We start from the raw sequence: 20754 nt of genomic DNA on the forward strand, positions 1-20754 counted from the left end.
GTAATGTCTTGTACTGCTGAAACATGACATCCCAACTCCTATACTCAATGCACTGACCAACAAAGGCATGTGTACCAAATGTCTTCATTACCCTGTCTACGTGTGACTCCACCTTTACAGAACCATGAATCTGCACTCCAAGGTATCTTTATTTATGAATACTCCCCAGGACCTATCATTAAGTATATAAATTCTGCCCTGATTTGCCTTACCAAAATGCAACACCTCACATTTATCTAAATTAAACTCCATCTGCCACTCCCCAGCCTATCTGATCAAGGTCCTGTTGTAATCTGAGACAATCTTCTTCGCTGTCCACTATTTAACCAATGTTTGATGTTATCTCCAAACTTTTTAACCCTTCTTCCTACATTCACACCCAAATCATTTCTATAAATGACAAAAACGTAATCATAATGCCCAGGTAGTTCAGCATGAGACTTTTACTTATTAGATTTTCAATCAATAGGGCAATCAAGAGTTACGGGGGAAGAGGACAGGAATATGGAGGGTCAGCCATGGTCCTATTGAATTTTGGAATTGGCTCAAGGGGCCCAATGGCCTTCCTTTATTCCTTCTGGTCTTAATTTTGACTTGCTCAACCTCTTTAGAAAGCCTATCCAGGATCTGTGAGTACATCTTCTGTATCTACCAGGATATTACTCTCTCCTGTTCTATCAGACTATTCGTCAACCTTTGTCTCTAAATGCCAAATTCGTTAGGTACTCCTGACTTTGCTGAGGAAATTCTCCACGTTTCTAACTAATACAGCTGTTTCTCTAACTACATAACCCCCACTCTGATACCACTGCGAGTTTGATTTGGTAAACACATAATAATTAAAAAAAGGTCAAAGACATACTTGATTTAAGGCAATTTATTAAGAAGCAACAGTTTCGTTTGTTATAAAACTAATAGACATATGATCAGGACGGGTTAGAATAGATGACTGATCCCAGAGTAGATAAACAGAAGAGAGATAAAATAAAACATATAAACAGGAGAACGGATCTTAGTGACCACAGCCACCTCAGAATTTTTACTAGCTCTTGGGTTGGTCAGATGGACAAGCAAATAAAGGGTAAACCTGGCAGATTCTGGAATTCTGAAACAAACACAGAGAATGCTGGAGAAAGTCAGCAGATCTGGCATCCGTGCAGAGAGAAATGGAGTTAGCATTTTGAGCCCGGTATGACTTTCCTTCAGAACTGAGATGGATGGATAGCACTAAAGTCTTCTGTTTACTTTAGTCATTTGGAACTTGCCAAATTGTTAGGCTGAAGGCAGCATGGATCCTTCTGGCCAAAATTCGCTTTAAACAAATACGGGGTTAAGTCAGCGCTAGCAGCACCCAATTGAAAAAAAACTATGTGCTGCCTGGAGTGGCCACTCGAGCGACCAGTTGTATATCTTATTTCGGTACGACGGGTTGGAGAATTTATAGAATGTATGGAAACAGGCCCTTCGGCCCAACAAGTTCACACCAACGTTCCGAAGAGTAACCCACCCAGACCCATTTCCCCTACTCTATTATCCTGTATTTACTCCTGTCTAGTGCACTTAACCTACACATCCCTGAACACTATGGGCAAATTAGTGTGGCCAATTCATTTAACCTGCACATCTTTGGGCTGTGAGAGGAAACCAAAGCACCCATAGGAAACCCATGCAGACACAGGGAGAATGTTCCAACTCCACACAGACAGTGGTTCGAGGCTGGAATCGAACCTGGGTCCCTGGCACTATGACGCAGCAGTGCTAACCAGTGCGCTGCCCACAGGCAACCTCTTCTTTGGTTTTCAATTAACAGACAGATGTCCAAGGTAATTGCATTCTCTAAAAGTCCACAAAGTCAATCCATGATTCCTTGCTTGCTAACATTCACCCAACTATTGGTTTACAAGACACTACCTTCTCCCACTCCACCCCCTTATTGAGTTGAGGAAGGTTGTGCTTCAGAGCCTGTGTCAGAAAAATATCCTCGGCTGAGATAACAGAGCCTGGGCTGCCCTGTTGTCAAAATGGAAAGAGAAAGAGAGAGCAAGAGCTAGAGAGGGAGATGCAGAGAGAGAGAACACAAGAGAAAGAAGAAGAAATGGAGAAAGAGAGATGGAGAGAGTAAGAGAGCAAAAGACGTCCAATGTGATGTTCAGTGACCTCAATGACCTGGATGTCAACAGTGACCTGGTGGACACTGAAAGACTTGGCAGTTGGATCGCCAACTAAGAAGCTCAACTTCGATCAGGGTACATGTTGCTCTACGGTGGTGCGGGATGGCAGGCTGGGAGATGTGGAGGGTGGGCTGGATTGGGAGACTATGGGAAAGGATGGGGCCAGGGGCATGTGTGGTCAGAATGCGGAGAGGGAGTGGATGGTAGGAGTTATTGGATAAATTGGAAAAGGAAGACAGAGTCACATTTCACTATAACGAGTCTCCAAATTGAGGTGAACATGATAATGAATTCCTTTCTGCAAGAAACTTTAATATATATTACATAATACGTTATATACACACACACTATACCTTTTGAGTATAAGAGTTGGGACGTTATGTTGAGGTTGTACAGGACATTGGTGAAGCCTCTTCTGGAGTATTGTGTCCGGTTCTGGTCTCCGTGTTACAGGAAGCGTATTTTTAAGCTAGCGAGGCTTCAGAAGAGATTTACCAGGATGTTACATGGAATAGAGGGTTTAAGTTATAACGAAAGGCTGGGACCATTTTAACTGAAGCAGTGGATGTTGAGGGGTAATCTTATAGAGGTTTATAAAATCATGGGGAATAGAGATAAGTCTTTTCCCTAGGATGGGAGATTTCAAGACAAGCGAGCATATTTTTCCAGTGAGAGGAGAAAGAATTTAAAGAGACCTGGGGCAATTTGTTTTACACATAGAATGGTCGTGCGTGGAATGAATTGCCAGAGGAAGTGGTGGATGTAGGTACAGTTACAAAGTTTAAAAGGCATTTGGTTAAGTACATGACGAAGAAATGTTTGGAGGGATATGGGTCAAATGCAGGCAGGTGGGAGTAGTTTAGTTTGGATTATGGTCGGCATAGACTGGTTGGACTCAAGGGTCTGTTTTCATGCTGTATGACACTACGACTCTGTGAGTGAGAGAGAGATCGAGAGAGAAAGCGCGTAAGTGAAAGATGAAGAGAGAGAACGTGAGAGAGTAAGAGATGGAAAGTGTGACACAGATAAAAAGAGAATGATATACAGACAGAATGCGATGGAGAGTGAGAGACAGAGTTGAGAGAGAAAACAAGAGATGCAGAAAGAGAGATAGAGTTAGAGATGGAGAGAGTGAGAGATGGAGAGACAGTGTGAGATAGAGTATGTGAGATGGAGAGAGAGTGAAATAGAGAGGGGGCAGCGAGATAGATAGTGCAAGAGATGGACAGAGTGAGAGACAGTAAGATAGATAGACAGCTTGAGATAGGGAAAGAGAGAGAAAACACTCTTTTAAGATTCAGTAATCTATTAATATCTATGCAGTTCTTTCAATCGCATGTTCTGTCTCTCTCTTGCAGGTAATTTGGAATCTGACAATGCTGGCATATGTTATCAGAGATGTTGCTGCAATTACCTGTCAAATCTGTTTTGTGACATTGTGTCAATTCTTGGAAAAGCACTAAAAAAGTTTGCAACGTTCATGCTGTCTGTGGCCATGGAGCTTGGTGGGATGCACCAAATCAGAAAACAAACCATTACAAATGAGACAAGTGGTGTTGGCTCATTTGTCTGACATGAAGATGACCATCCCCATTGTGGTCTGACTCGAGTACAAATAAACTTATCAGCAAACACCAGAACACATTTGAAATCTGGGGACTGCTTGCAGTTATCAAGTAAATTAAACAAGATAGTTTTCCTTTTGATTTGACAGCCCTCAGGAAAATATAATGACTCTTACTTACTTTACAGCAATTTCTTACAAATGTCACTTCCTTTTATCCTTTCATCGGATCACTGGCAAGCCAGCATTTGTTGTCCATACCTGATTGCCTTGGAACTGAGTAACTCACTGAGCCATTTCAGAGGATAGTTCAATCCCATATCCATAATGTGACTGACTTGGGTGTAGGCCAAACTGGGAAATATTGAGAGATTTCCTTCCCTAATGAGCATTAGTGAATCAGGAAGGTTTTTACAATCGACTATAGTTTTAGGGCCACCATTACAGAGACTACCGTTTTATTCCATGCCTATTAATCAAATTAAAATTAGTCATTTGGTACCGCTTCTTTTAGAAAATCCAGTTCTTTACTTACATACACTGTTTTCCAATCTCCCAGGATACTTCTCTCCTTCCACTGTTCATCTACTTTCCTCTTTCAAAGCTGGACATTAGACGTGTTGTGAAATTTCACAGAAATTTAAAATTTGTACTGTATTCCAGCCCAATTATGTCATAACCTTCCTGGTTAATGTTCAGAAACACCAGTCAGGTGGATATATTTGGAGCAGCAATTTCTCGCATAATTTCATACAATATCTAGGGAGTGGAAATATTTTCTGGATAATTATTCACTTCATAAAGTATTACCTGTTTTGTGTTTCAGGTGAAGATTTATACTAGTGCTTACTGGTCCATTCACTTGTGGTTGTGTGTTCCAAAGTTATTCCATAATTCAGTAAATTCTAAAAGCCAGAAAACCAAAGCATTATGAATCGCATAAGTTACATGGCATAGGAATTCTTAACACCAGCAGAAATCCAAACTTTCAGAGTAATTGCAAATTATTCCATATGTCTTTAACAGTACCAGCAACAAACATTTCCAACTCTTGCAGTCACTTGCAAACCAGCCGATATTTCAGCAGAAGGATCGAGTGAACCCCTTCACACGATGCACCTGAACAACCTCTGCCCATTGTGTACCCTTTGATGTGTCAGTAGACTAGATGACTGAGTGAATCCTTTCCCACACACGGGGCAAGTGAATGGCCTTTCCCCAGTATGAACGCGCTGGTGAGTCAGCAGATTGGATGAATTTCTGAATCGCTTCCCACACACTGAGCAGATGAATGGCCTTTCCCCAGTGTGAACGCGCCGGTGAGTCATCAGGCTGGACGACTGAGTGAATCCCTTCCCACACACGGGGCAGGTGAACGGCCTCTCCCCAGTGTGAACGCGCTGGTGAGTCATAAGGTTGGACGAATTAGTGAATCCCTTCCCACACACCGAGCAAGTGAATGGCCTCTCCCCAGTGTGAAGGCGCCGGTGTGTCAGCAGGCTGGACGACTGAGTGAATCCCTTCCCGCACACGGAGCAGGTGAACGGTCTCTCTCCAGTGTGAACTCGCTGGTGTAAGAGTAAGTTGGATGAATTAGTGAATCGCTTCCCACACACTGAGCAGGTGAACGGCTTCTCTCCAGTGTGAACGCGCTGGTGTGTCTGCAGGCTGGATGACTGTGAAAATCCCTTCCTGCACACGGAGCAGGTAAATGGCCTCTCTCCAGTGTGAACTCGCTGGTGTAACATCAGGTTGGATGACTGAGTAAACTCTTTGTCACACACTGAACAGGTTAACGGTTTCTCCCCATTGTGATCAGTTTGATAAATATCCAGCTCATAAGAGGCAAGTACTCTCTTCTCACAGTCCCCAAATTTCTCTGGTGTTTCCATGATGCCAGTGTCCTTGTGTTCCTCCACTTAGCACAATCAATTGAAACCCTGGGTCCACACACAGAATATGCACACAGGTTCCCTAAGCTGTGACAAATGCAAAGTATTTCCTTCCGGCTGCATCACTGGTTTAAGTTATTTCCAGTCATTACAAGGGAGCAGTCTCATTCAAGTGCTTGTGTCTTGATGCCCTTCCAGCCATATGGACGTTTAAAACCAGAAAAAGACTTCTTATGCACCAAAAGGCCAAGATACTCAGGCCCTGATGAATTGCGTGACTTTCAGATTTCGTTCCATATTTGGCACGTGCTCCTCATTTCGCAATCCCATCTGAATGCCCTGGAAAGCAAGTGTATAAAAGTCAGCATTTTAAGCACAAAGGGTAGAAATTCAAGGCAGTACTGATTTTAATAGTACACTGGTTCCTTCTTGATCCCCTAATATTTTAAACCCTGTGAGTCTTCTTTGTTGTGTAAGGCAGTTGAAAAGTTTAACTTACATCATGAGACAATCTCCATCCATCCGGATAGAAATTACTGTGCCTGTGAGGAACTCACCTGCTTAAATTGTTTTACTATTAAATCCATGCAGCTAAGCAGTAATATGTACTCAATCGAAAGCTGAGCTTGACAATATACAGAGACTAGCTGAAAGTGAGGAGTGCAGACACTGGAAATCACAGTCAAGATTAGAGGGTGTAAGAAAGAGCTTTTGCCGGAAACGTCGATTTTCCTGCTCCTCAGATGCTGCCTGACCTGCTGTGCTTTTCCAGCACCACTCTAATCATGTGACTCAGATGTAGTGTAACTGGCCATTAAATAGTATGTCACAGACCCATTCTGTTCATGGAGACTAAGTTTCTCTTTTGCAAAAGACTTTGTATGAGCATCCTTCCCGCTTAGGCTAAAAGGTAAAATCACCATTGTCACACCAGTGCATAGGGCTTATTATAGAGAATCAACCTGGTTTAACCTGAGGGTCCCACAAAGCTTTAGCTATGAGGTGAGGCTGTCAGAGCTTGGTTTGTTTTCCTGAGAAGGCCTGACAGAGATGCACAAGACAATGAATCGCATGCACAAAAAGAATATAAATCAAGAGTGTGGTGCTGGAAAAACACAGCAGGTCAGGCAGCATCTGAGAAGCAGGAAAATCAACGTTTCGGGCAAAAGCCACTCATCAGGAATGCCCGACTCTCATCTCCAGCATCAGCAGTCCTCACATTCGCCAGGAAGAACATAAAGCAGCTGTTCCCTTGCAGTCAAGAAGAAGGGGTTTTTCTTAATTGTAAAGGGCAAAGCAAGAAGTTCAGAGGGGATTCAAGGAAAGGTCGTTTCACCCAGCCGGTAGTCAGGACCTGGAATGCACAGTTGAAAAGTGTGGTGCTGGAAAAACACAGCAGGCCTGGCAGCATCTGAGGGGCAGGAGAATCGACGTTTCGGGCATAACCCCTTTCTTATGCCCGAAACGTCGATTCTCCTGCCCCTTGGATGCTGCCTGGCCTGCTGTGTTTTTCCAGCACCACCACTTTTCAACTCTGGTCTCCAGCATCTGCAGTCCTCACTTTCACCTGCAATGCACAGCCTGGGAGGGTAGTTGAGATGCATAACTTCACAAAATTTTGAAAAAAATACACTTGGATGAGCACCTTGAAGTGTCATAACATTCAAGCTTGTGGGACCTGGTACAAACTTGATGGGCCGAAGGGCCTCTTGGGCACTGCACGCTGTCTGTGAAATGCAGGGTCCCAGGATGGGTCCGCCCACCCGATGACGTCAGCGTCGCGGCTCCGCGCATGCGCCGCCCGCTCGCCGGCCGCAGGGCCCGCTCCAACGATCCGGTACCAAGACGCCTGGCTGTTAACCGCAGGCTGGGCGGACACGGGAAAACCACGCCGCTTCGACCGCGGATCCTTAGAAAATCCTTAACCGAGACTTACAGAGCATTAGGCACCACCGAACCTACTCTGTAACTCAGCGACGTGGCTGCCTGCCTTTCGAACCGTCTCCGGCCACCTCACGACCCGGGTCGACGTGAGTGCGCATGCTCCAGAGTGCCAGAACCGCGCCTGCGCCGCACTCCTCCCGCTGTGTGAATAGTGCACTTTCCTTACCGCGCGGCATGCTGGGCAACAGTTTGACCCTTGACGGTACATTCGCTGTTCTATCATCCGAATGAGAGAGAATTGATTTCTGTTTTTTTTAAAAATAAAAGTACACAAGAACCGACATGATTAGGTTAGGCGCGAGTTGCTTTGAGGAAACGTGGCAAGCTGAAAAACGTCGGACGTTTCACTTCTGTGAATTTCCATTTCCACCTCCCCTGGCAAAACTATCACCCGATGAAGGAGCGTCGCTCCGAAAGCTAGTGCTTCCAATTAAACCTGTTGGACTATAACCTGGTGTTCTGTGATTTTTAACTTGGCAAAACTCAGGTGCCTGGTCACCCAAATGTAGCAGGTGATTCTCCTCACCCTACCCCATGAAATGCCATGTGACAGTGACCAGGAATGGGGGGATCGATGACCAGATGTAAGGTCAGGGTGAGAAAATTTAACAGAGACGCGGAGAAATATTTTCACCTAGAGTCTGGTGTGAATCCGGAGGGGTGGTAGAGGCAAAAACTTTTATAACATTTCAGAACTGTTTAGATGTACACTTATGTTGCTAAAGTTTACATGACTATGGAAAATGCTGGAAAATGAAGTTAGAATAATTAGGTGGTTGTTTTTGACTAACATGATGTGATGGATTAAAGGACTTTTTCTGTACTGTGGGTTTTATGGCCAGATAATCTGTCCTTGTGTTGATTGAGCCCTTTATGAATTCCTGTGGACATGGCACAGAATTTTTAAAAATGATAGTTTGTTTTTATATATGGAGAGAGGAGAATGCACTGTCTCAGTAGTCACCAGAGGTTTTCTCTGATTAGAGTGGTGCTGGAAAAGAACAGCAGCTCAGGTAACATCTGAGGATCAGGAAGATCGCTGTTTTGGGCAAAAGCCATTCATCAGGAAGGGCTTCAACAGCTTTTGCCTGAAACGTCGATTTTCCTGCTCCTCTGATGCTGCCTGACCTGCTGTGCTTTTTCAGTACCACTCTAATCTAGACTTTGATCTCCAGCATCTGCAGTCCTTACTTTTGCCTAGTTTTCTCTGATTAGGCCACAAATTCTATCAGTATCAGAATCTATTACATTGGTTGATAAAAGAAAACCCAATAGCTTTGTAAAAACCAAACACAATTCCTCACAAGACAGTCAAGTCCCTGGCAGCAAGTTACATCTTTTTTTAAAAATGGAAATAACTGTGCATGTTGGATATTAGAATTAAAAAGAAGAATTGCTGGAAAAGCCCAGCAGAACTTGAGTTCTGAGTAAGGATCACCGGACCTGAAATGTTAAATCTGAATTCTCTCCACAGATGTTGCAGACCTGCTGAAATTTTTCCAGCAATTTCTGTTTATGTTACATATTTAGTTTTGCTGTTATTCAACCTATGCTCTTAACATTGGATCATTACAAAAGTGGACTAATACTTGGAACTCTGTAAACTTTACAGACTCTTTAGACAGCGATATTTGATAAGTTTAAATAATCTGTTTCCATGGCAGTTGATGCGGACATTATGGATTACATTGTTCCACATTCCCCAATCATTCAGATTTTACCAAACTACACTTACCTGTGACAGAAAATGATGGGAATACTTAGCAAGTCTGGCAACATCTATGGAGAGATAAACAGTCAATACTTTAGGTTAATGATCTTTCAAAAGAAGTTAGGACAATAATAGATTTTGAGCAAGGGATGTGTGGGATCAGGACAAAAGGAAGCTCTATGATAGGGTGAAGACAGGAGAGACCAAATGGCAGAAGAGTTGGTGTTAGATCATAAAACATAGAAGCAGAATTTAGGCTTTTCGGTCCATTGAGTCTGTTCCATCATTGAATCATGTCTGATAAGTTTCTAAACCCTATTCTCTACCTAACCTTTAGTCTTACTCTTATAGGACCAAAGGGAATGCAGATGAAATGCACAGAAGAATCAGAGAAAGTAACAGGTGTGTCTAGAGCAGGTGTGCTAATACCAGAACACAAAAGTTCATGAAAAAAAACAAAATATGCCAAGAAGAGGAAATAAAACAGGGAGAACAGAGATCTGCCATTGTTGAATTCACTGATTCTGGAAAGCTGTAAAATGCCTCATTGAGAGATGCTAAAAAGCACTGACCTTTCCTAATTTTAATGAGAAGTTTTGGATTTGAAACATTAACTCTTATTTCTGTCTTCACGCATACAGCCTTGTCTTGCTGAGTATTTCCAGAGTTTTTGATTTTTTTGTTAATTTCTGATTTCTAGCATCCACAGTACTTGATTGTTGATTATTGATTTTGCAAAGTTGTTTATATGAATTATCTGTTTAAACAGGAAGTTGTACCATTCCTTTGATTAGCTGGTAATAGAATATCCTTGGTCAACAAAGGTACCACAGCCCCTGTTAAGTACCAAGACCCCTGCTGGAATGGTACTCAAGGAAATTAGTGTCTTGGTACCTCGGTGTCACATAATGATAAATTCACAATAGATTCATTTAATCATAGAGTCAATCAGTATAGAGTCAAACCCTTCGGTCCAGTTTATCCATGCTGACCAGGTATCCTAAACTGAACTAGTCCCAGTTTCCAGTGTTTGGCCTGTATCCATCTAAACCGTTCCCATTCATGTACTTGTCCAAATGTTTTTTAAATGTTATAATTGTACTTGCCTCTACTAATTCCACTGACAGTTCATTCCATACATGTACCACCCTCTGTGCACATTAGGTGGATTGGCTATTGGATATGTAGGATTAAAGGTAGAGGGGTGGGTCTGTGTGGGATGTTACTCAGAGTTTCAGTGTGGACTCAATGGGCTGAATGACCTGCTTCCACACTGTGAGATTCTATGATTTTAAAAATAGAATGACAATCAAATCCTAAATGACATTATTCCTTTAAAAATTGAAAGGATACCCATGGAAGATGACTTCGATATCCTCTTCAGAAGGAAACAAGGATAAAGGTTGACAGATCTGAAACAGTAATAACTTCCAGTGTTAACAAGAGTAACAGTGAACTTAATGAGGTAAATACTTCTGAATTAACAGTGCCATGAATAGGCTGCAGGTATTCTCTGCACCTTTCCTGTATTTTCTCAATATTTTGTTCCATACAAAGTACAGCATAGTGATATCAACTTCCTTATTTTGCCAAAAACTAATCAAAGCATAATGCACATTTATCAAATTCAATCTCTTAAAATGCGTAGGCTGTTAATAAGGAAGTAAATGATTTCAGAAGTGGTCTTGGGTTCTTTTCCATCCTTTTCTGAAGCAATCTACAAATGCAAGAAAAATAGTCTACATCTTTATCTATTGGAAGGTGAATAGCTAAGGTTTCTTCCCTAGGATAGAGTCATTCAAAACTAGAGGGCACAGGTTTAAAGTGAGAAGGGGAAAGATTTAAAAAGGACCGAAGGGGCAACATTTTCACGCAGAGCATGATGCATGTATGGAATGAGCTGCCAGAGGAAGTGGTGGAGGCTGGTAGAAAAACAATATTTAAAAGGTATCTGGATGGGTATGTGAATAGAAAGAGTTGAGAGGGATATGGGCTAAATGCTGGAAAATGGGACTAGATTATTTAGGATATATGATTGGCATGGATGAGTTGGACGAAAGGGTCTCTTCCTGTGCTTTATGACTCTATAACTGCACTTTTCCACTTGCAGTCTTTGTTCCCTGTCTTTTCCTGAATCCTCCTGGGCCTAGACCTTTTATAAACTGGCCTTTGTTCATTGTAGCTCATGGAATAGGGGAGTCAGTTGTTTAAAGTAAATGGCTGAAAGACAGAGAATGGCACATTTGTCGGTTTTTATTTCAGGCTGAGAGATGGTAGAGATGTTCGACGATAGTCCGTGTTAGATCCACTAGTCTTTTTGAAATATATGAAGAACTTAAATATTGGAATGCAGCATAGCATTTGAAAATTTGCCAATGATGTCAAACATGGAGGAATGGTATGCAGTGAGGATGATAATAATCAGCTGCATTGGGACATAGTTAGCAAGTATAATGGGCAGGCAAGTGGTAGATGGAATTTAATATAGAGAAGTGTGAGATGATATGTTTTGGAAGAAGGGGTAGGGCGAGGTAACATAGAATTAGAGGCACAATTCTGAAGAGTGCACAGGTACAGAGGGACCTTGAGCTTCATGTGAATCGAATGTTGACGAGGGCAGAACAGAGAGAGAGAAAGTAGTTAGCAAAGTAGGTGAAATCATAGCCTTTCTAAAAAGAAGTATGGAGTAGAAAACATCAAATTTATGCACTGGTCTGACTTCAAGCTGAGTTTTGCATCCAGTCCTGGTCATCACAATTTTGGAAGGAATTGAGGGTCTTTGAGATGGTGCAGAGGGAGGTTTATCAGAATAATTTCAGCAGTGAGGGACTTAAGCAACAAGGTTGGAGATGCTAAGCTTGTTCTGCTCAGAACCAAGGAAGTTGGGAGCAAATTTGTTCGAAGTGTGACTGGTTTAGGTCAGATAGACACAAGAAAAGAAGTTCCAATTAACTGATATGAAAGGACTAGTAACCACAGATCTAAGGTATGAGAATGAGATTTTTACAGCTTATTATTTAATAGGAAATTATCATTGTGAGTTGGTCCAGCGTTTCTTGCTCACCCCTAAATGTTTTTGAAAAGATGGTGATAAGCTGCATTCTTGAACCACTGCGGTCCACAGTGTAGGTACATCCACGGTGCTGTTAGGAAGGGATTTCCAGGATTTGGACTCTGTGATAGTGAAGAAACAGCGAGATACCTCCAAGTCTGGATGAGGTGTGGCTTGGAAGGGAGCCTGGACATCAAGTGTCCTTGTCCTATGATCTCAGCTGGTAATAATACTGGACATGTCAGATCCTGGAATGGAAACTGTTTGATATGTGATGTGTTTATATTTGCAGTTGGCTAACTTGGTGGTTAGTCACTGAAACATTTGTGTGAGGTTGCAGATGTTCTTTGACAAGAGAACAAAAGTTTATTAAGAAAAGAAAAATCAAACAAAGCTACACATATATTGGAAACAGTTAGAACGCTCTGAACACAGGCATCAAAATAAAGAATCATTTCGAGAGAAACATTACTCTTTTACTCTGCCAATGAGGTATCTTCTGAAAAAAAGACTCTTATGAGGAACCCTTCCCAATGACATCTTTTTTCTCTGTCCTTCTCTTTGTTTGAGTAAATTTTATGTCACTTTTCCTGCTGTGACAGCTCAGATGCAAACTCCAGATGAAATATTTTCTCTTTTTCATGCGGTACTAGTGCTGTGACAGCTTCACCAACGAGGAAGTGCTGCAGGGATTCACTGGCGTGGACGTCAAGGCAGACCGATCATCTCCCAGCTGTGGGCAAGTGGCAAATCAGTGGGCACCACCACGTGGCCAATGCAGACTGAGCCAGATAAGGAAGATTCAGACAAATATATTTAAGGAGGACCGTCAGGAATGAGGTACCATCAGAGCTAGAGAGTGAGAGGGAGAGAGAGAGATTGTGTTGGACATGAGCTGGCATCAGAGCCTTGCTCCTGTTCTAACCTGGAACAAGAGGATCTTATCTCTGTTTTTCATTGACTGATCATCTCATTCATGTCTGTCATTTTATGTCTATTTCAGAACCCCAACATTTATGCATTTTTCTTTTTATTGAGGACTGATCAATGTCCAAAGACATTAGAGAGTTAAACACAAAGTGTAGAACCGCAGGTGAAGTAGATTTTGAGGCACAAAGACAATAGTTGACACAATTCAGTTCCCTTTTTGACTATACCCATACATTCATTACAGTCAGAGGAGCCTCCACAGAGTAGAGAGTGTGTGGAGTTACAAATACCATTGTCATTCATTAAAAAGATAAATAGGAACATCAAATCAGGATTGACAGGCATTGAGTGCCACTATTTTACTGTTGAATACCACTTACCGAATAACATATTTAAAAATAAGAACCAATGGCTTGTTGATGTGTTAGACATTTGACAACCATTGCCATGTATTTGAATCTTACCTCCTTTGTTATGTTACTTTGACATTGTCAGTCCTGCAGACGAACTCATGCCCATTATTCTGCTTCCAGTTAGCTGCTGTATTGCATCTTTAGGCTCAGCATGTAAAATGGCGTCATGGCCATCAGCAATGTGAAAATCCTAAACTTTCAGATATGAAACTTTGAAATCTTGGAACTATTGATGTAACTTTGGAGATTCACAGCCTCACTGGCTGGGTCTTCCTCTAGTGTGACCATACACTAGTCTTTCTATTGAGCTGTTCCTGTATGGATACTCCTGTTCCACGTGGAGTAGGTGAGTGCAGGAAATCCAGGCCCATCGCAAAGGAAAGTAACCTTAGGATTAAAATTGGGTCATCCAGGAGAGAAGTCTGAAAGTATGTCTTCACAGGAAAGGTATTCGATAGCTGGAGCAGGCTCCATCAAATACAATAGTGATTACAACTTCAATGATTGAATGATGTGAACTCTGAGATTGATGGATTTTTGCTAGACCAGGATATTTAAGGACCCAGACCCAGAACCAAGGCAGCTGAACACAAGAGGAACATTAAATAAGATATCATTGAATAATAGAACAAGCTCAAGTTACTGAATAGATGCCACTATAAATGCCGGAGGAAACATCACAGAAGCGCTTCACAGGAGGCTCCCAAGCACTGAGGACGTCACCTAGACAGGGGACGAAACGTCTGCAAGACAAATTCCCAGCTCGGTGAACAGAACCACAACAATGTTCTCTTGGAGACTGTTAAGTGACAGCTGATCCTTAGTGGCGTAGCTATTTTTGGTTTGTATTTCTGCAAGCCAAAAATCACAAACTTCAGTCGATTTAAAGTGCAGTTCAACATCATGACTAGTATTGCAATTGACCATGGTGAGAAATGTCTACGGTGTCTGCCAGCAACACGTGAACTGCACCATTGAAATAGCAAGAACTACAAAACATCAGATATAGATCAGAATGGGTCACAAGGGAAGGGAAGGTAATGGCCTAGTGGCATCATCGCTGGGCTATTAATCTAGACACCCAACTAATGTTCTGGGGACCTGGGTTCAAATCCTGCCATGCTAGATGGTGGATTTTGAATTCAATAAATATCTGGAATTAGGTGACTATGAAACCATTGTCAATTGTTGGGAAAGCCCAGCTGATACAGTAATGTCCTATCATGAAGGTAACTACCATCTTTACCTGGTCAGGCCTGCATGTAACTCTAGACCCACAGCAATGTAGTTGACTCTTAACCAGTTAGGGATAAGTTAGGGATACAAAAAAGGCTTGTATCCAGTTCTGGTAGCTGTGGCATGAGGGAATAAAGAAAATGAGAGCTGGAGATTACAGTAGAATATATAGAGAATTTGGAGGAATTGGAGCTGCATGCCATGATTAATGCAGATAGATATGCCCAGATGGCAACCTTCAAAGATTGGTGGGAGAGAGGGGAAGAGTGAATGGAAGAAGCAATGATTTGGATATTCAACAGAAGGTGGATAGTCAGGGTTTCTGTGGCCGAGGTCCGTTGTTAGACAGGCTGGTTTTCTCGATTGACAATCCTCTCTAATCCCTAGTGGATTACTCACTGTATCCTTCTGTGCTCGTCTCTGTCAAATCCTCTTCCCCACCCTCTTCATTGTCCAGGCTGCTCTTAACATCCTCTTTACCTAATGTGGGTATTAGGTTTGTCCTTAATTTTTTTATTCTCGTTTGCCTTTCTTTCTGATCAACAATTTTCCAGGTCAAGATGTTTCCCTTGAATGTACTGCTGTGTATAATCAGTGACTTTTTATGTTTATATTTTATATTTATAACCCTACCTTTCATGAGACATGCCTCATGGGACAAGGCCAGTAAACTCCCTCCAATAAAAGTGTTTCATCCCATGAGCTGGAATTTCCTATGCAAAGAACAAGATGCTATGAAAATCCTGGTAGTGGAGGAGAAATCAGGTTTAATTTATTTTTTATATATGGCCACCCTTTATTTGTTTTTTGTAATTTGATTTCCTAGCAGCAGTAGTGCTTATATTTTTCGGCCACCCTTCATTACTCATCCCTAATTACCCCTGAGAAGTTGGTTATCAAGTGCCTTCTTGAACCGCTGCAATCTGTATAGTGGAGATACAACCAAATTGCCCTTTGGGAGGGAGTCCCAGGATTTTGATCCAGTGATACTGATCCAACGGCGATATATGTCCACGTCAGAATGGGGCCTGAATCAGAAGAAAATTTGCGTGTGACAGTTATCCAAGTCAATGAGGACTTGAGAGATCAGAATCATATCAAAAAGTTCAATTCATGAGTTCCAACATTTTAACAGAAGCGATTTTTCTCGCTTGTCTGCCTTGCCCTCATTCTGATGGCTGTGTAGAATAAGTGTTGAAGTATTTTTCAACACTTTTCTATGAAAATTAAAATAAGCTATTTTCTGCTTGAGTTTAATTCTCAATTGCTTATACCTTGAACAAGCTGACCAGCAAAGAATAAGAGATGCCAACTGATTGCCTTCATTTCCCATCGTGTTTTTAGGAATCACGTTGGATTACAGAGAATGCGCAAAGAGAAACTAGCTCCTCGGCCCAATCAGTCTATCTTAGTGATCAGGGTCCAGCCAGTCTCCTCCCATCTCTCATCTAAATGTACCATGTGGTTCCCTGCCCCCTTCTCTCTCAATCGCTTGCCTGCTTTCCCTTTAAATTTTCTCTATGTGAATCACTTCAGCCACGCCCTATGGTAGTGTGTTCCAGATTCCCACCACTCTCTGGTTGAAGAAGTTTCTTGCAAATTCCCCAATTAGACTGTTTCCTGACTATCTTGTGTTGGTGTTCTCTGGCCTTTAGTTTTATCAAGTGATGAGGCTGTCAAGCCCCCTCCTGATATTGTAAAGCCAAGCATTTCTGGAATTGTGCTGGGAAGTCATTTCTGAACCCCTCGCAGTGCCTAGGCATTGATATTGACAGCTGAAAAGAACCTCCGACTTTTGTTGTGGTTGTAAGTTATTTCTACTGTGATCTCTCTCCTTCCTCCCTTCACTCAATGAAGCTGTCTTAATTTCGAAAAGATTAAGAGATGTGAAATGTTTGAAGTCTCTGTAATTGATACCTTTTATGGTCTGTTTGAATATCCTGTTCAAGGACTGTAGGAGCAAGGAGTTTTTTTTCCAGAAAATTTATTTGTTGGATGTGGGCATTTCTGACTGGCCAATATTGATTGCCCGCCTCCACTGGCCCTTGAGAAAGTTGGGAGTGAGCTGCCTTCTTGAAACCCTGCAGACCACCTGCTGTGGGTTGACCCACAGTGCCATTAGGGAGGGAATTCCAGGGTTTTGACCTAGTGACAGTGAAGGAACAGTAATACATTTCCAAGTGTGGATGGGGAGTGGCTTGGAGGGGAGTTTGAAGGTCGTGGCGTTCTCATGTATTTGCTGCCCTTGTCCTTCTCGATAGAGATGGCCACTGGTTTGGAAGATACAGTCTGAGGATCTTTGGTGAATTCCAGCAGTGCATCTTGTAGGTAGTACACACTACTGCTACTGAGCATCGGTGATGGAGGGAGTGGATGCTTGTGGATGTAGTGCAATCAAGCAGCTGGTTTGTCCTAGATGGTGTCACACTTCTTGAATGTTGTTGGAGCTGCACCCATCCAGGCCAGTGGGGAGTAATGGAGTAATCAATTACATTTCTGGGTTGTGCTTGGGATGATGGACAGGTTTCTGGGAATCAGGAGGTGAGTTACTTGCTGCAGTATTCCTTGCTTTGACCTACTCTTAGAGCCACTGTGTTTCTGTGGTGAGTCCAGTTGAGTTTCTGGTCAATGGTAACCCCTAGGATGTTGATAGTAATGGAATCAGTGATGATAAAACCACTGAATGTCAAGGGGCGGTGGTTAGATTGTCTTATTGGTGATGGCCATGGTCTGGCGTTTGTATGGCGCAAATGTTACTTGCCACTTGTCAGCCCAAGCCTGGATATTGTCCACATTTTCTTGCATTTGAAGGCAGACTGTTCCAGTATCTGAGGAGTTGCGATTGATACTGAACATCGTGCAATCATTGGCGAACATCCCCACCTGTGACCTTTTAATAGAGGGAAGGTCATTTATAAAACAGCTGGAAATGGGCCGAGGACTCTACTGAGAGGAATTCCTGCAGAGATGACCTGGAACTAAGATGACTGACCTCCAATAACCACAACCAATATGCCAGGCATGACTTACCACCAGAACGTTTACCTCCTGATACTCACTGATTCCAGTTGGTTTTGGGCTCCTTGACGCCACACTTGGTTGAGTGCAACCTTGATGTCAAGGCCTGTCACTATCACCTCCCCTAAGCTTTTTTGTCCATGTTTGAATCAAGGCTGTAATGAGGTCAGGAACTGAGTGGACCTAGCTGAACCTAAGCTGGGAGTCACTAAGCAGGTGCTGTTTGGTAGCACTATTAAAGACACCTTCCATCACTTTACTGATGATTGAGAGCAGACTGATGGGGTGGTAATTGGCCAGGTTCGATTTGTCCTGATTTTTAATGTACAAGGACATACACAGACAATTTTCCACATTCATCTGCATTCATTCAGGGAACTGGGGAGTATTCCACCACATTCCTAACTTGTGCCTTGTAGTTAATGGGCAGGCTTTGAGGTATCAAGGGGTTAATTACTCACTGCAGAATTCCTCCACTTAGGTATCTGTTGAGTATATTCTCACTTTATGATTATTATTAGTCTGTTGACTGTCTCAAAGCCTTCACATTCTTAATGTCAATGTGCATAATTTACAGTTCCCAGTTTGCACCCATTAGTTGATGATGACACATTGTGTACATTGATCAACGTGATATTATTAGTTGATATCCCAGACCCCATGGAGTAATACAATTTGTATAGAATATTATAGCAGAATAACACTTGAAGAAAAGCTGAAGATTTCTATTTAATGAACTTTAAAAGTAGAGCATGGGGAAATTTCACCACATTGTTCAACTGCTCTCTGAACTTAGTCTGTGTCACAGCATAAATGCAAGTATTTGTGCAGCAACTCAGGAGCTGGAGCATGAAGCCAATTTCTTGCAGAAAGGTAGGCAGCATTACTGAATCATACCCCAAATACCGCATTCGCCACCATATTGTGTAGACCATCAATATTGACCAGAGGAGGATGAAATTCACTGAGATAACAAATAATAAGACCATGGATTTCCTTCGACTGTCCATCTCTGCATCTCTAGGAGTCTCCCCACTGCTGTGACTTCGGAGTCTCTTTCGGGCTTTGCTGCTCACTAAAATGTGTCTGACAGTCAAAGCATTGAGCAGCACAATCAGAACAAATGGGATGGCTGGTGTTATAATATGATGAAGGAACTCGATTATTGTCCAGACGGTTGATTCCATAACATCGGATGTCATATAGCAAAACCAGGGAAAATTCTGAAGCCAATACTCATTTGTGAGCATAAAATACCAAAAAATGTTCTTTAAACAGCTCAGCACTGTTACTGTTCCCACAACCACAGCCGCCATTTTCTCAGTGCAGTATTTACTTTTCAACTGATGGCAGCAAATGGCTACAAATCGATCAAAGGTGAAAGTGACTGTCAACCACACAGAACAGTCTGTGACTGTATAAAGTAAGATGGCATGGATATTGCACACTTTAACGGAAAATAGGAAAAAGAACTGTTCCCGATAAACAATTGGAATCTGCCTCAGTATCAGATCAAAGATAATGACCAGCAGATCTGCTGCTGCCATGGCCACGAGATAGCAGGTGATACATTTAGAGAGACCACACTTTCCTTGAGCAAGTATTGCAATTGTCACTAAATTAACTGTTAGGAAGGAGAATAAAAATGGAAGTTAGACCTCAGACTTTTCAAATCCTTACCAGCTCTGTTGAAATTTGACTAATGTAGTATTTGTGATGAAAAGACACCTGAGGAATAAAAGGTTATAAGAAATCAAATAAAATTCACTGCTGAACTGACAGTCATATGTGAATATGAACATTGTTTGAGTGTTAAAACAAGAGAACTAATCATCTGTTGGATCAAATCGTGACCTCAATATCTCTGGGATAATTTACATGCAAATCATGTTAAAATCCTGTTGCTTGTTACCTTTCATCTGAGTGAATATTGGAAAATCAACCTCATTAGTGAATTAACTCACGTGTGTATTAATTGATGATTCACGGCCCTGCATAACTCAACTCAACTCCTGAGATGTGTCTGTAAGCGTTGGCCTATTTGATACTGAACATTTGTTGCCATTGGAGAATACAATATATATTTTTCCCAAACACTAGGAGCTCAGTTGGAGAATGATGCAGTGACAAATAAATGTTTGTGTGATCAAACTTTACTGCAATGCTTCACATGAGTAGAGGAGTGATCTCCTGGAACTAGGATTCAGCAGTAAGAGCTACAAACCCCAGGAGAGGAGACTGGTATTTGTATTTCAAATCATTGCTAAAGCCTTCTCTGCCGATCAAGTATAAATTTGATTGTTTCCCAATAAAAGAATTCAAAATTTTAATGTTTTTTCTATTTTATATAATCAATATGAGGTATTATGGCCTGTGTAATTATTGATCTTCCAATGTGTTTATCAGTAATTTCCAAAGTGTTTACCTATCATTTTATCTGGACTATACATCTGGCCAGTTGTGTATTGACACTTGGAAAACATTGGAACTACACATATGAGGTTGATGTAATGTTGCGACTGAAGGTTTAATTTGATAGTGAACAAACTTTAAAATGACAAATACATATATTATCATTGATTTTTGGCTTACATTTTGATAACTAGTTGGGGCACTCAATGATAAATGGCAAATCAGAAGAACAGTCAGGAATGGTTTATCACATTGAGAGCTGTCTGGCGAGACTTACCTGGGACTCCAACAATAGCAAGGATTGGATAGTATATGTACTGACTAATCCGAAGTGTGTAAAAGATTCGAGGTGCCAATGGTAGCCATTTGAAATATGTCGAAAGATAGTCAATCTCTGAGGAGAAACTCTTG

The 20754-nt window shown here is 41.8% G+C and overlaps 1 protein-coding gene across 2 annotated transcripts; it reads right to left on the reverse strand.

Moving 5' to 3' along the window:
* Nucleotides 1-862: 862 nt before the first annotated feature.
* Nucleotides 863-7662, reverse strand: LOC140492595 (uncharacterized). 2 transcript variants are annotated; one of them, XM_072591588.1, is made up of 2 exons: nucleotides 7564-7662; nucleotides 863-5966 (listed from the first exon to the last, which is right to left on the reverse strand). In XM_072591588.1, exon 2 carries the CDS (start codon nucleotides 5625-5627, stop codon nucleotides 4842-4844), a length of 786 nt encoding a protein of 261 aa, XP_072447689.1. In that variant the 5' UTR covers nucleotides 5628-5966; nucleotides 7564-7662; the 3' UTR covers nucleotides 863-4841. The 2 variants fall into 2 exon arrangements, with proteins under 2 accessions (XP_072447689.1, XP_072447690.1); XM_072591589.1 differs by lacking the exon at nucleotides 7564-7662 and adding an exon at nucleotides 7273-7440.
* Between the last annotated feature and the right edge of the window lie 13092 nt (nucleotides 7663-20754).

Source organism: Chiloscyllium punctatum, chromosome 21, assembly GCF_047496795.1.
Source record: "Chiloscyllium punctatum isolate Juve2018m chromosome 21, sChiPun1.3, whole genome shotgun sequence".
Classification (NCBI taxonomy): domain Eukaryota; kingdom Metazoa; phylum Chordata; class Chondrichthyes; order Orectolobiformes; family Hemiscylliidae; genus Chiloscyllium; species Chiloscyllium punctatum.

Bases quoted from the DNA above. Each gene is read 5' to 3' on its own strand.
- LOC140492595 (XM_072591588.1), bottom strand. From the start codon at position 5,627: ATGGAAACACCAGAGAAATTTGGGGACTGTGAGAAGAGAGTACTTGCC.